Source organism: Xiphias gladius, chromosome 15, assembly GCF_016859285.1.
Source record: "Xiphias gladius isolate SHS-SW01 ecotype Sanya breed wild chromosome 15, ASM1685928v1, whole genome shotgun sequence".
In the NCBI taxonomy this organism is placed as follows: domain Eukaryota; kingdom Metazoa; phylum Chordata; class Actinopteri; order Istiophoriformes; family Xiphiidae; genus Xiphias; species Xiphias gladius.
Window position 1 is genome coordinate 31877282 of NC_053414.1, and position 17267 is coordinate 31894548.

The window sequence follows — 17267 nt, forward strand, 5'->3', positions numbered from 1 at the left end:
TGTGTACAGGTATTGAATCAGAGTGGAGGAAGACTCAGTGCATGCCCAGGGAAGTGTGTGTCGACGTGGGCAGGGAGTTTGGAGCTCCCACCAACATCTTCTATAAACCACCCTGTGTGTCCGTCTACAGATGTGGAGGATGCTGCCACTCTGAAGACAAACAATGCAGGAATATCTCCACCGGTTACCTCAGCAAAACTGTAAGCACCTTTTTCATTAATACTTATTGCTTGTGGAACCTCTGATACCTCTGAGTTTTGGAACAATGAAAATTCCATATGAAAAGGTCTAATGCATGGCTCAGAGGTTTAGCCATACTTGTAATTTATTTAATTTTTACTTTCAACCTTTAATTTAGAATGCATTGGCCTGGTGATTTCAGTTTTTCATGTGAATGAATGAGAGAGCCACTGTTACCCAAGCTAGTTATGGTGTTCTTACTGATAGAATGGGGTTATCTAGTAGTTGCCAGTACTGCCAGGTTTTTGTTTTCCTTTTACTCTACTTGTACTGTTGCTAATGTTACTAACAAAAATGGTTAATTTGCCCACAGCTTAGTTATTCAACAGTGCGACTCAGTCTAAATTTACTCAGCTTATTAACTAGCTTGAAAATTACTATGATCATGTGTTGTTTTTTACCCCACCATCAAACATATTTGGGACCTCTTGGTACTCTTTCAGCAAATTGCATGCTAAGTGTGTGACATGATGTGAAATCAAGCAATTATTGGTGCTTCAAACAACGATGGCTATAAAATACTGTATGCATGGTAAACTACAATTTTCAATTGTTGGATAGATTAAAAAAAAAAAACTTTTCTATTCTTATATCCTCATTACTACTGAGGCAGAAGTATGTAGTGTTTGTAGTGTTACTTAAAAGTTTTATCCTCTGTACAAAGGCCTACAAAAGGAAATCTCACTCTGAGTTTGTCAGACTCAGCTGTGTTGTCAGTTTCAGTTGAACTTAGAGTCAGATGTTTTTAGAAGGATTAACATTAACATACTTTTGTAATATAATTCTAACATTACCATGTTAACATGCTTGTGGATTAGGGCTGTCATTTTTTCAGTTGTCAACAGTATTTTACCACCCCCCTTTGATGGATAAAAAGACAAAGCCTGCTGCATTTAAGTTTGAGTTTTGAATTTGAACATGTCATTACAATATTAGTTTTATTCCCATCTTCAATATTAGTTATGAACAAAAAGTGACAGACCTGTTATAGATATCATGTCATGAATAGTCGGATTGAGGTAAAGTACTGTATATAGCCAAGGGTTGGACAAGTGGAAACTTTGAACTACCTGGTGCTGGGTGAAATATTACATAATTTCATGAGGAATTCATCCAATTTCATAATGTTTTAAGGCCTCTTCTGCCTGTGTGTGCGTGTGCACGCACGCACGCATGTATTTGCTGCCACAGTCAGTGTAAGTGTTTACACCCACTTAAGTAACCAGGTTACAGTCAGCTTTCTCCAGTAAAATAGTATCTTAACTGTCATGTAAACAAGAAACCGGGTGACTGTAATTGGGATCGGGAATTAGTGAAACCTGATTTCCCAGCTGTATTTCTCCCGCAGGATGATTTTTCTCTGTCTCTGTCTGCCTTCCTGTCTTTGTTTCATTGCTCTCCCAGCCTTCTCTATTATTTTCGATTATTTTTATTTGATTGTTATTATTTGGTGAACAGATTGACAATGTGTAGATTTTTGTACATTGTAAATGTCTAATCTGTAAATATAAAACACCTTCCACTAATACAAAACATGATTTGTACATTCACAAAATTATCTTGCAAATATAAAACAGATCTGCAAATACATAAACAAATTCCACAAATAAAAAAAAAAAAATCTGTGAATACATTAAATTAATTTACAAATAAATGCAGAAATGACATTGTAAGCATGTGATCACATGTTTTCTGAAAATGGCCAAGTGATACAAGTTGATTTTCATTCAGACTGGTGGAAAGTTTGTCTAAAAACTCTATGTTTTAAATTTAAATCTACAACTGTAGAATTGAGATCCACAAATGCCTTTTGGATTCACAAATAATAAATGGATTCACAAATGCCTGTTCGGAAGTTGTGATTGTCAGGAAGATATTCACAAATGCTTTTCAAATATTTGTAAATTTATATATGTTTATTGAATGTATTTACATGCTTTGTCACATTACCTGTATTACCTGGTTTCTCTCAGTGGTTACTTAAGTGCATGTAAATGCACTGACTGAGGATTAACAGAAACCTCTCCGCTAGTTGCCTCAGCAGATGCAGGATCTTTGGAGTACCCTGGAGAGAGAGAGAGAGAGAGTGTGTGTGTGTGTGTGTGTGTGTGTGTGTGTGTGTGTGTGTGTGTGTGTGTGTGTGTGTGAATATTTCACTATGACACTCAGGGTTAAACTGCAGAGGAAGGCAGTAAAGTGTTTACTAGCATGTGGTCTTCTTTTTAATTGGCTTGTTATGTGGCTCCACTGGAGCACTGTGTGTGAGCTTGTGTGCGGTCAGATTGAGTTTTGCAGCATGTTCTCTCGTTCTCTTCCCTGAGGCTGCCCTTTTCTGTGTGGGATGATTTGATGATGTTTTAACTGGCCCTTAAAAACTGCCTTAAATAGCACTATGAAATAATAAATTAATTACAAGTTCATTTCAAGATTTTAATATAGTGTCAATATAACAAGGGTGTTGGGGATATGCTTGAGCAAGTCTGATCTGCGGTGGCTCCACCTTACAACTTCATGAGTTAAAGGATCTGCTGCTAACATCTTGGTGCCAGATACCACAGGACAGCTTTAGAGGTCTATTAGAATCCATGCCTCGGGGGGTTGAAGCTGTTTTGGGCGGCACGTGAAGGACTGGCAGCATATTAGACAGGGGTAGTGATAATGCTGCTGTTTTGGCTGTGCATTATTTCCCCCTTTAGACGTAAGGCTTCAAGGATTAAAAATGGGGGGCTACTAGCAAGACTTAAGATTTTCATATTTGTTAAAATATTTTTGAGTAAATTTAAAAACACTAAATGTTGGTATTTATCTAGGCTCACATAGCCAGATCTATTTCCACAGCGCTGTGTCAGAATGTTTTGGCTGCATCCATTATCATTCTGCTATTGGGGAAAAAAAATTTCTGGCTTGTTTGTATTTTTTTAAACCAATCACACTCATCTTGGGCAGTGCTAAACCCACGTTGCAGCCACCGTTTCCCTGCTAAATAGTGTTGGGGGGGGCACTTCGGTTGGTGGAACATTTGAACATGGGGTGGTGATCACTGTCATTAAAATGGCTAATTTCCTGCAAAGAAAACGCAACAAAGAACAGTAAAAGATATATGTCGACTCTGTGACTGCATGATCCAAATCTTCGTCAGAACTCGCCATTTTCAGTGTGTAGGTTGCTAGCTCGGAAATTGTTGTTGTTTCCCTTAGCGAAGGGGATTTTGAAAATGGTAACAGGGTGGAAGCGGAAGGTGAGGAGAATGCTGCATGAGACATGCAGGCAATCGCAGGCTTATACCCGCAGCCTACACCTGGTGAGTCAGACTAGTATCTCTCAATAGCTGCAGTATAAAAATACTAATACTATTTTGGGCCTTCAGTAGATAATATTGGTTAAATAACAGTCCCACATGCTACTTTCATAAACTCACTTTTTTGTGACAGACAACACTAGAATCTAAGACTTTACTTTGGCACAGCAGTGCAATGACCAACATGCTAAAATGCACACAATGACAATGTGAACATGCTGATGTCGAGCTGGTAATGTTAACCATGGCCACCATCTTAGTGTGGCATGTTAGCATGATAACATTTGCTAATTAGCACTTAACATTTGAGGCTGATAGAGGTGTAATTTGTTTTTGCAGGTATTTCATTACAAGTGAAAGTATTGGGAAAATTAAAACTTTGACCTGATGACAAAAAAATCAGAATATCACCAAAGTGATTACAATTCATCCTCCGGGGAACATGAATGTACCTCACTTAATTTCAATCCATCCAATAGCTGTTGAAATATTTCAGTCTGGACCAAAGCAGTTGACTTACAGAGTGCTATCCCTAGAGCTCCCCTGCTGTCGTGGGTAAAAATTTACACGCACTATAGATGCAGAATGAGGGACTGTGACTACATTTAGTTTAAGTGTGTATGTTTTCTATTTATTCTATTTTCTATGTTTTCAATTCTGTATTTCCAAACTATGGAAAATGATTACAACTAGATGTATTTCATTCCAGCCATCCTGTTAGAGAAATACACAGAGTGGCCAGGAATGGTTAAAGAGGAAAATATTGTGTGGTCCACATGGTGAATGTGTAGTAAAGTTTGGAAATGCACGAAACCACTATATGATTTTTATTGTCTGTAATGAAAGATGTACGGTCACCATCTAATCAAAATCAAATCAAAATTTTTTTGCATAGCACATTTCAAAGTAATCTCAATGCGCTTTACACACAGTACATGTGAACCAAAACAAAAATGAAATAACTAATTTCTAAGAATTTAAGTATGTATACTGTATATGAATATAATAAAAATAACTAATCCCCTGCCACCCAGCTGAACAATCACAACTAGACACATGTCTTTGCAACACACCTACTCTCATACACCCAAAGAAAGAAAGTGAGACAGAGAAAAAAAATAAGACAAACAGACAGACAAAGAGATGTGGGCACTAGCTAGTCATAGGCGTAAGAGAACAAGTAGGTCTTCAGCTTGCTTTTAAAAGATAACACAGTTGTGGTACATTTTATATCATCGGAAAGTTTGTTCCAGACAGTTTGGCCATAGTAACTGAATGCACCTTCTCCAGATTTACTTTTGATCATGGGTATAAGTTAAGCTGCTAAGATGTTTTTTTCAGCACATATGAAGGCAGGCACACATGGTTACCTAATAAAATGTTGATAACAAAAGAAACTAGCAAATGTATATTGAAAACAGAGGCAGAGTTTTTGGGCTGATTCCCAGTAACTCAGCCAGTAAAGATGCTTTTTGAGACATATCATCTTACTCATATGTAAACACAAAGGATTATGATGTAACGTAATCTTCATTAAAAACATACATGTATGGACATTTAAACACACTATGAAATAAAAAAATATCTTCTTAAGTCATTTGAATGATCTTTTAACCTAAATGTAGGCTTGCTCAGTTGGACAGAAACTGAACAACAAATTCCCACGAGATACCTGCACTTAAATCATCCAATGATTTTTTTTTTTCCCCTCATGAATTTCTACCAAGGAAATAACTAATATGCAGCTGGCGACATAATGCTTGAATTCTGGTTTGATTAACTGTCTGTATTAACTGTATGTATTTATTGTATGTATACTGTGTAGACATACTGTGTATACATATTAAATAAATACATGGAAAAATTATGAAATTGTCTTCTGAATGAATTAGTAACTGAGAGACCTGCCTCCCAAGGCACATAAACAAAGATTTGTCTCATGATTCAACATCACTGTTATGAAAACTATGCCTTGCCCAAAATAGCTGAAGCATGAGCAGTAGTTTGGTGTTGATGTCTTGGATGAGATGCTAATGTTTACGTTGGTGTACATTAAGTCCTGCTGCTTGCTGTTGACCCAGAGCAAAATTGGATGTTGTAGATACTAGAGCACATATTTTCTATAAACACTTTCTGATGAAGAAGATCCCACAGTCTGATGTCTTCCTGAAGCTGGATGAGAAGCTTACTACAAAACATCAGTACACGGGGAGGACATGCCTCAATAACATTACAGAGGACCTTTCGGAATACGGCTATGTGTTTGATGAACATGCATAACACAGTGTATGTGATAATGTAACAGTAACTGCATCATGCATACACCCAAATTCTTGCACACAATATAGTGTATGATGTAATTAGCTGAGGCTCCCCAGAGGAAATACTATCTATATTTTGATGATTTTATGACCCCTTCTCTGACACAGTTCCAACCCTAACTCTAAATGCTAAATCATTACTACTGTATGTTTTCAGCACTTTTATATTGTTGGTTGTACTGAATACTGTAACAGGGCTTTAGACTTTTATGTTTTAGGGTTTTTGGCTGGACTGCCACAGAGGGGACAGCCATATAAACGTGAATGTCTGTCTCTAACTAATTGACTGACTTACTTTGTGCTGAATTTACACCACTGGTCGGCCAGTTGAGTGCTGGAATTTCCCCATTGGCCCTTGCTCTTTCAAAATGACTTAGCGTGAACAGTGACAGTGTGGCCAACTTAGGACCTTTGTCGCTAGATTTACAGACTTTTCAAACCTTTAAGCTACTATTTTTCAAAAAAGCACCTAGCAACAAATTTAGCTTTTTGGACAAACTATAGCTACTTTCTGTAGAAGAGAGTCGCCAGTATTGCCCTGCAAACGTGAGGTCGGGCTTTTTCCTCTGCAGACACACCTATCTATGTGTCTCATTCAATTCAGCTGACATAGACTTGAATGAGCTTTTAATCTTCTTTCTGAGTAATAATTTTACAAGTAAATATAGCTTAAATCACAGCACAGCCATTGTCTTTAATTTAGGTATATGGTGATTGTGTCAAATGACATCGTGGATCAGGATTTTAGCTATGCAGAGCAGCAGCTTGGAAATGGCTTGGGAGTGACTGCTGGTTAACATGTAGTTTTAATGGGCCGCCTTTTACATTTTCTCACAACAGAAACAGAAAAACATGTAAATGAGAACAGCTTTATTGGAAATTCTGCTGTATTAAAATACTGTACATGTGAACACAGACAGTAGAAGAGAAGCAACCAGATAAAGGGCTGAAACAAGCGGAAACTAAGTAGACTGCAAATAATACACAATGACGTCATGAATATGCTATTTAGTGTATTAAGTCATCTAGTTAGAGACTTTTAGAGCAGGCCTTAGCTACTTTCCTTTTTAAAGTAGCTGTTTACAGCTGTTCCACAACAGGTTTCAACTACATCCTCAATCTCGCAAACATGGAGCATAGGTGGTCCAGCCATATACTAGGTTTTGACCTAGTCTTGTTGAGTACAAACACAAGTGCAAATGGGCTGACTAACTAATACTCTCAACTGTGGTGATCAGAGTGATCAGAGATGTAATTATGGTGCACCATGGCACAATCTGCACAAAAAGTTGAAGCAGACTGAATACATTATTAACTTTAGAAATTCAGAACCTTCTTGTGGAGATGGGGCAACCTTCAATGACCTAAAGACAGCAGCTCCTCTTATTTGCTAGGAGGAAAGTCCAGGCCCTTGTAGGTTTAGTGTGGGCAATCCACATTTGGGCTTGCCCGTAGTTACCCCAGCTCACTTCAGGTCTTATTGATCCAACCTTAAGGTCATGGTAATACTGTCTGGCATATAACCATTTCGTAGGGCTAGCTTCCAATGCTACACTTTTAAATGTCAGATTTTTCCACATTACGCATTGCGCATTGGTTTGTGTGTTCCCGCCAAAGCGTTGTCAGAATTTAACTTTTTTCCAGTTTTTATCCAGTTTGTAGCCATAGTTTTATGATACACTATTTAAATGTAGGCTTTTCTTAACTATATTTTTCAAACTGAATAAAAGATTTTAGTCATAGATAGATTTTAAGGTGATATCTACTAGTCCATCCACCTTACCTTATCAAAATTTGAAAACAACATTTCTCGTGTGGAGGCTGTTCTCACCCAGATAGTATTTGTATGTGGGCCAGCTCAGGCAATGATGCAGCACTGCTGGCCTTCTTCTGGCCCGGACAACATGGATTTGAGCCTTAATGGGCCCTCATATATGATAGCAAATAGGTACAAATTTCCCAAATTAAATGTGGGCCTTTTTTGGCAAAAATGTGGTGCTGTCGTTCATGTGTAATCTGGATGTGAACCAGAAGTGGTCCATGTGGTAAATGGTGAATACGGCCGAAATTACACAAAACAAATGTGGGCCACCCTTGTCAAAGATGTGGCACAGTCGACAAAGGCAAACCAAAAACTGGCACATACAATGCAGCAAATGTGGCCTGGTTATTTTAAAACATACCTGGGTCAGTTTTGGCTAATATATGGCACAAAACAGCACTGGCTTATCTGGATGTGAACCTAAAGTGGCCCACATATGATATGGCAAATATGGCCGGAATACTTTAAAACAAATTTGGACCACTTTTGGCAACTGTACAGCATAGTCAGCACTGGCTGATCTGGGTGTGAGCATAACATGCCAAAATTTGACGTAAATATGGCCCAAATATTGTTGAACAGTACTGTGCCACTTAAGGTAAAGATGTGACACAATTGGTACTTGGTAATCTGTGTGAGCCAAAAGTAGCCCACATATGATATGCCACATATGGCCCAAATATTATATAATACTGTACCACTTTTGGCAAGGATGCAGCAATTTGGGAGCTAATCTGGATTTTAGCCTTAGAAGACCTATATGTGACATATCAATTGTGGATTGGACTGCATAGTCATTTAGGATAGGGTTTATTTAGGGTTTTACAGGAATAGGAAAGTCTCCTCAGGAATATTCTCATGACAAAGTTCCCTTATGCTTATAGGAGTAATGTTACAATCAGTGTCTTTTTTTGTATTATTCTTTTGTGCATTTCTACTTTAGACAGGCACAGTGGAGAGAGACAGGAAAAATCACGTGTAGAGCAAAGGGTCTGGATTGGATTTGAACCCAGTTACCCAGTTTGAAGTTAGTCTCATGTTGTGCATAAATGCTCTACATGATGAGCCACCGGGGTACCCCTACATTGATGTTCTACCCTTGCTTATACAACATGATGCTAGCATCTCTTAAATCTTGTGGTGCAGACCTTTCTATTCAACAATGACAGTGAGGCTCATCATTTTCCCACCTTTGATTGCTAATGTCAGAGCAAGGTCTTTGTTTGGAATGATGTATCCTTTTGGCTTTGAGCTTGACCAAGATAACTACAAGTGAATGATCTGTATCACAGGCTGTCCTGGTTAAAAGGAAACTGCTCAGAACATTGTGATTGGCAGGTCCAGTTTATAATGACTCATGCTGTATGTGTCATCAATTCTTTGTGCTGTCATCTTGCTTTGAAAAAAGGAGTTTGTGATGCATAAATTTATTAGATATGTGCATAGTTCCAGGAGCGTCCATGTTCACCTTTTTTCTAATGATAAAATTACCTATGCAGTTTGGTCATGAGTTGTGGTCTAACCCAACCCTGGCAATGTAATCCTGCGCAGTTACAGACGGTCCTACCCTGAGATATGATTTAATTTGGTGCTAAATGAATCATAAAATTTTAGAGGTGAAGCCCAATGTAGGTGCATATGCACTGTTTACAACTCATAAGGTAAGATTCATTCTGGCCCTCTGACCGTTTACTCCCAGAAGATTATTTTTTCTACAGCCAAGTCCACACAGTGTGCCCTGGCTTCTTCCCATAAATTTACTGTTCCGTGTTGTTAGCCAGCCCAGGGGCCATTGTCCAGCTTTGTCCACAGTCCAGCCACAGTCCCCATCAGTCTAAGAACTGGTTTCCACTGCCTTGTTTGGTGCAATCAGGGTTGAGCTCCTTACTACATGTACCAAATTGAACAGCATGCAATAACATCTGCTTAAGCAACTATGCAGAGATATGCTAAGTGTGGTGTGAATCTAGCCATCTTTGACCCCAGGTCAGTGGTAAACCATCAGCCATAATGTCTTAACGCTCACTTGCACCAGCCACAGCTCCTGCATATGCTACAGTCAGTTAACCTACTATGTTTTATAACGTGTAAGTGAAGTGTCTGAGTGAGAAGTGTTTAGATTCACGCTTGTGAAGTATAATAGACTGTTTTTATGGTCTTGGTCTTTGAATGTGTATTTGCGTGAGATCATTTTGAGTTTTTGTATGTGCAAAACTTGAGCGCAAGACAAATTTCTTCTTGGGGCAATAATCTTATCAATGAGCCAACTTTTTTCAAACAAAAAAACCCCAAAAAAACCAAAAACAAAAAATGTTTTAATTTGTCTACATGTTGGTTAAATATTGTCAGTCATTTACAATCATACCTCTACTATCATCTTTATTAATAAGGAATAATACCTTTCTTGAAGATAAATGAGAAATAAAACGTAAATACTAATTGCTTGCTGCCTTGTGGCTATGTATCGGTTGAAGTTGGAGTTTATCCATTTATGGGGCCTTTTGAAAGCAGCATATCTTGCTTGAAGCATGCAAGAAGAAAAGCGTCCAAAAGACCAAAGCCAGAGATGGAAGTATTGTTGGTGGACAACTAGGCAAAAGTAAAGTCACGGTAAGTTTTAATTTAAATGCTAAATATATGTTTCTGCTTGCAATTGGTATACTTAGTTATTCTCAGTTAGAGCCTACTTTGCATGTCATTCAGTGATGTTAGAGTTAACTAATGATGACTCTGCAAATTTTTAGCTAATGAACCCATTACTTTGCCAACTTTATTTGAAGACAAATTTTAACAGTTCAAGGGCAGCTCTTGCCGTCTCTGGCATTTCAGAGAAACGTTTGAAAATAAATGTTTCTGCAGAGAAATTGACTGAATGAAACTTGTTAGCCAACTTTAGAATGAAGTTGTAACGTTAGTTTAAATAACACTAGCCCTCAGAGACCTGCTGTATAAAAACCACTGCTGACGTCATCACTATCCTCTTGCAATAGGACCAGCTGGATGGCAAAAACAGTGCTAGTATTATCTGAAAAGTAATGGAATCAAAAAATAACTGTTGACCATGCCAAAAGAAAAGTGGTGGTTATGGGCTTAGTTTTAAAGCTAGAGATACAGATATCATATCAAACTAGATGACCTAAGGCATCCATTGGCACCAAACATGTCATGCTAGCTTGTAGGAAAGGGGGCAAAATAATGCTCCAAATTAGACTAAATTTTGATGCGGGAAAAATTGGCATGGCCATTTTCAAAGGGATCCCTTGACCTCTCATTACAAGATATCTGAATGGAAATGGGCTTTATGGTTACCCACGAGTCTCCCCTTTACAGACATGTCAACTTAATCCCATTCAGTTTTTGGTAAACACCATGCCAGTTTTTTGCATGCATTAAATTTGATATTTTTGCCTATTCTAAATTGTGTAGTTGAATATTTCTGCACACGGGGGTCCCTAAACAGTCTTGGAATTAGATAAACTGGGTATGATTGGAAAGCTGAGACTCTTATCGATTCAATGAGCCCACTTGTATTCATGTGTGATGATGTTATTCCCCATAGTAGCCACTTCATTGTGGTCAGACCATTTCTCATAACCTGACCTCTCTGTATAAAATGACCTACTGGATAATCTCTCCTGAAACTTTACAACCACAAACTAAAGACCTTGGGCTTCAATAGACATATGGCTTTGCGAGGTATATTGACCATAAAGGGGATGTGGTTAATTCTTTTTGATACAAAATCACAGCATGAATTTTTCTATAGTGTTCCTCTAAGTCTAATGTGGTATTTTTGAGGGACTTTGACCATTTTTATTAATTCCTGAGAGGTCAAATATATATATATACATATACACAGCTTTGGAAAAAATAAAGATTCCACTGCAAATTTTTCTGAAATCAGCATCTGTACATGTATAACAGCCATTCCATTCAAGTGTCTGTTGAATTCCAACACAAGCACACCTCATTCTACTTAATGAGGTACTAATTAGGTGATCACCTGAACCAAATCTTATTTAACGAGGAAAAGTATAAAAACCACTGCTGACGTCATCACTATCCTCTTGCAATAGGACCAGCTGGATGGCAAAAGCAGTGCTAGTAGTACCTGAAAAGTAATGGAATCAAAAAAAAAACTGTTGACCATGCCAAAAGAAAAGTTTTGAGTGAGGAAAAGAAAGGTTCAATTCTGGCTTTACTGGCAGAAGGATACAGTGAGCGTCAGGTTGCTTCCATCCTTAAAATTTCTAAAACGGCGGTTCATAAGAACAAGATCAAGCAGCAGACATTGGGGACAACAAAGCTACAGACTGGCAGAGGGTGAAAACGACTCTCCACTGACCAGGATGACCATCAACTCATTCCAATGTCACTCAGCAACTGTAGGATGACATCAAGTGACCTACAAAAAGAATGCAAATGGCAGCTGGGGTGAAGTGCATGGCGAGAGCAGTTTGAAACAGGCTCATAGGGGCAGAGCAAAAAGTCGTGTAAAGCTACAAAAAAGCCCTTTATCAATGAGAAGCAAAGAAGAGCCAGGCTGAGGTTTGCAAAAGACCATAAGGATTGGACCATAGAGGACTGGTGTAAGGTCATCTCTGGTGAGTCCAATTTTCATTTTTGCCCAACACCTGTACGTCTAATGGTTAGACGGCGATCTGGAGAGGCCTACAAGCCACAGTGTCTCGCACCCACTGTGAAATTTGGAGGATCGGTGTTGATCCAGGGGTGCTTCAGCAAGGCTGGAATTGGCGGTTGCGTCTTTGTGAAAGACGCATGAATCAAGCCACGTACAAGGTTATCCTGGAAGAAAACTCTCTTCCTTCTGCTCTGGCAATGTTCCCCAACTCTGAGGATTGTTTTTTCCAGCAGGATAATGCTCCATGCCACACAGCTAGGTCAATCAAGGTATGGATGAAGGACCACCAGATCAAGACCCTGTCATGGCCAGCCAAATCTCCAGACCTGAACTCCATTGATAACCTCTGGAATGGGATCAAGAGGAAGATGGATGGTCACAAGACACCAAACAAAGCTGACCTGCTTGAATTTTTGCACCAGGAGTGGCATAAATTCACCCAACAGCAATGTGAAAGACTGGTGGAGAGTATGCCAAGACGCATGAAAGCTGTGATTGAAAATTAGGGTTATTGAACCAAATATTGATTTCTGAACTCTTCCTTAGTTAAAACATTAGAACTGTGTTGTTTAAAAATGAATATGAACTTGTTTTCTTTGCATTATTTGAGGTCTGAAAACACTTTTTTGTTTTTTTGACCATTTGTCATTTTCTGCAAATAAGTGCTCTAAAGGACAATATATTTGGAATTTGGGAGAAATGTTGTGAGTAGTTTACAGAATAAAACAAATGTTCATTTCACTCAAACACATACTTATAAATAATAAAATCAGAGAAACTGATAATTTTGCAGTGGTCTCAATTTTTTTTCAAAGGATATATATATATATGAGAGAGATAGATATGTGTACACACACATATATATAGATATATGTACATATATACAGACATTTATATTATTTATTTATAGAACCTAGACCTGCTTTATAATCAAAAAAGAAATGGGAATCTCACTTTCTACATTATGGGACCTTTGCATTGTGTTTATTAGTTGTATTATATCATTAGTTATAATAATATCAATTGTGTAAAATAAATATTGACCTCTTGAAATAGCTTTGGATATCTTATTGGGATTCCCTTGGCCCACATTGGCACTAGTAAAATAAGCTGTGGGCCTGTAGCAGGCCCTCTGGGGGCCCACACCACCAGTGAAATGGGCTCTTAGTGTCTAGCCCACAATATGCCCCCCTTCTGGGCTTGGTGTGGCCCCAAAATATGGGGCCCACATTGGACCCCCAGTTCACAAGGGACACGAGTTCCATTTGGGCAACCCACATTATGCCCACTTTTCTGGTCTTTTAGGGCAATTTTCTGCCCTCAGTGGCCCCACAATGGGGTTTTTTACTGGGCAGTGCTTACTCCTAGGTCACCTACTGTACTGAAACTTGAGTGTTGTAAGTCGCTTTCGATAAAGTGCCAAATGAGCAAATGTACTATATTCATTAAATAGAACTATCCAATGCCCTCATAAAATCAAGACCCCTGACCAGATTGAGGAACTAATAGCTAATTCTGGACTCTTAGCCAAAAAGCAGGTTTCCCTCTTGGGATAGTAACCATTTTCCACTCATTACTTTTGCAATTTCTGTGGTTTAGGCACAAAAACAACAGTTCATGTTGATCTCTTCATAAGCGGTGAGCCATTTTGGGTTGTTATCTGCCCCCTGCGTCTGTGTATTTTACTGATTACGTCGCTTGAAAACCAATGTATACAAGGCTGCAGAAGGAGGCCGCCATTTTTTTTAACTGAAAGGCCACAGAGACAAACATGTAAGCGTCATTGCCTGGGATGCTGTCAGCTCCTTCAGTAAGTATCCATTACTACTTTAGCTTCACATGATGAAAATATGTCAACAGTATTAAAGTATTTGAAATTTGGAGTTTAAATAAACCCTGGTTATGTAATTATTGAGTTAGGTCAGGGCATAGCCTAGGTTCACACAAACTTCAAACTTAGTATTACACTAGCTAGTTAATGTTAATATTAACGTTAAAGCTAATGCTAATGTATCGCACTCTTAATGTTCTGAAAATTTCAATCTGGTCATATTTGATGAGGGAGCTTTTTGCCTGGAGCATTTTTTATAAATATATACCTTTTTAATGTGTACATTTTTCATTGAATTTTTTCCGCAGTGCTATTTTGTAGAGTTTTGTACATGGCTTGATGCTCAATTCCCACGTAATTTTAAATAACAGTAATGTTAGTGCAGGGACACAATATAATAGTTGTTAACATTATGTGTAAATATGTGGTTGCTCACAGTCATACTAACTATGCTACTGTTCCATATTTGCTAAAAGGGTGTTGGGCTAATAAGTACCCTAGCTAAACTTAGGAACCAATATTCATAGCTATGCCTTACTAATGAGCTGTCCCTATGGCCTGCGTATATTAACCTAAATTAGGCATGTATATATGTTAGCTAATTCATCACATATATCCCCTAACTCATGTTTAACCTTAATGTTATGTTATTTTGTTGAGCAACACCACACATACCATGTAGTTATTGTTAAATCCTGAAGTTTATTTTTTCCGTGTTTAATTTCCTACCAAAATTAAACAACGTAAAAATAGCAAAGTATAACAAAACAGCACAGTTTAATAAATCGGCATGAGACGTGGTTAACGCTATTTTAATAGGTTTGGCTTGTGTTATTTAAAGGTTTGGTGTCAATTCGACGGTGAACATTGACAGGTAGGGCTCTCTTCACGTTAGTTTCCAGAAGACTGGATGCCAGAAGGCTTATTGTTGCTAAACATTGACATTATGTGTTTTTTTTATATGCATAAGTTATTAGTTAGCTATGGTCAGAGTGCTAATAAAGAACCTTCATGCAGCTACATTCTGGATGTAGATTAGTATGTCAGTGCAGTTGTAGGCAATGTGTTGGTCATGCAAATTATCTTGCTTTCATACATATTTTTGTTTGTTTTGAGCAACCTTGAATCTGTCAAAGTCCTTACAACATTTTTTAAAGATGCGAAAGAGAGCTGTTGAAAAAGATTTTGTTCACAGTTGCAAGGACCTCATAGATCAAAGCCTAGCCCATGTGAAGGGCTTTGATAGATCCCAGGTCTTCCTGTCAAGCCGGGAGGCCCCAGAGGCAAACCTGTCATGGATAGACTCATTAAAATTAAGTACATTATTTGTGTCACTCCCATTTTCAAAGAATGAAACTTTTAACTATTTACAGAAACTTTTAAACCATTTATTCCCTTAATTCAGTCACCAAATTATAGTAACAGTAATCAAGAGACACTGTGTTATACATTTTATACAGTTAGTACCTTACCGACTGTAAGCAAGATGTCAGGCTTTCATGTTGCAACAGATGGTTGTAAAACCATATTTCCGCACATCTAACTGTAGAGGTGATGAATTAGGCCTAAGATAAATCTATAACATTATGGTATGCTCACTGTTTATTAAAACTACATTAAAATGTGCTTCTCTGATCATGTCTAGCAGTGGAGTAAGTTGCTGATGTAACTGATGAAAGACCAGTAAGTACGTAAATATATAAAAATGCCTTCCTGATACAACACAACAGTCCTGCAAAAAAAAATCATAGCTCTAGAAAAACCTCTAGGAATAAATTTGAGGCTTCTGAGCCTGAGGGTTTGTGTGAAGCGTTTGAAACTCTGCCGCAGACTGGAGTCTCTGCTGACAGTGAGACGCAGGGTCACAGCTGTCTCATGAATGGGTCCAACGTGGGTCTAACTCACATTGAGTAGATCCAAATCATATGTCTGTCTGATGTGGTATTAGGCTGCATTAGTTTTAGCAAAGTGTACTTAATTTACTGCCAACTGAGTGTACAGTATGTCCCCTTGTCACTGAATAAGGAAGTGGCAGTGTTTTTGTCTTGTTTTCAAGTTACCGTGTTAATGTGAGAAGTTCGCTTAAGTAAAAAGCATCATCACCCCCTTCCCAATCCCTGAGTGCTCAGGTGGCGGGACAAGGAAAAGGAAATGTGAGTAAAACTAATATTTTGGTAATGTGGTCTATGGTTTAAGCAGCAGCATCACAAAGATGTTTCCAGCCATTCTTTCTGGATAAAGAAACGTAAGAATAAGATCCATCCTTACACATCAAAACACTGAAAAAGTCATCAATACCTTTGTAACCTAAGACTACTTTAACACACTTTTTTTCTGACTTATCTTACACTGTGGATTCCCAGAGACAAAACTGTGCAACCTCGAGCAGGGGCAAGGAGACTACAGAAAGTGAAAAATTACCAATGACAGTGATGGAAAGGCCTGATATGGTGGAGGATGAGCATGTCAGCATCTCAAATTTGTGGGTCACCCTGATCAAAATGTTGCGACCTTTCAACTATCATGTTAGGCATGGAGAAAACAGACAACTCTTGCAGAGCCTGGATTGCCTCCCCCACTGAAATTTTCAATGAGTACCAATGGTTTTTGGAATTGCCAAGTCTGGTAGTTGGCCTGTTGTTTTTTGGGTTTCTTTTGGGATGTTTCTTTTGGTTTTTGCCTCCCCCAAATATTAAACAATTGGGTAAGGTTAAGGACTTGAACGGAATAATTTATCAAATCACTCCATGGAACTGCAAAAGAATGTCATTCCACAGAATACAGAGAAGAGCTTTATCCAATTATCCTCACTGCATTCTGGTGCAACAACATAAGGGCTACTAGGCTGGTGATTTGACAAATTACAAAATGCGGATATATTTTGTTCTACACTACAGTGCGCTGATCACAGCTATGCACAGGAGACATCTGTGAATTCCCTGACCCAATATTGTTCATGGCAGCGTCACAAACTGTGCCAATATGTATTATAATTTATATAATATTGTAGTATGTTGGGGGTATGTGGGTGGACTGAGCTTCCCAGCATACTCTGACGCAATATGTTTATGGACATAAGTTAAATGGTGTTTTAGATAATTACAGATGTTACT

The 17267-nt window shown here is 38.3% G+C and overlaps 1 protein-coding gene across 5 annotated transcripts in view; it reads left to right on the plus strand.

Annotated features, from left to right (window-relative positions):
• The window catches only part of vegfc (vascular endothelial growth factor c), a 154015-nt gene that overhangs the window by 56358 nt on the left and 80390 nt on the right, over positions 1-17267 (plus strand). For all 5 annotated transcript variants that reach the window (XM_040145216.1, XM_040145219.1, XM_040145220.1 and 2 more), the window contains one exon: positions 10-200. In XM_040145216.1, the coding sequence (XP_040001150.1) occupies positions 10-200 (191 nt within the window). The remainder of the gene's footprint in view (positions 1-9; positions 201-17267) is intronic.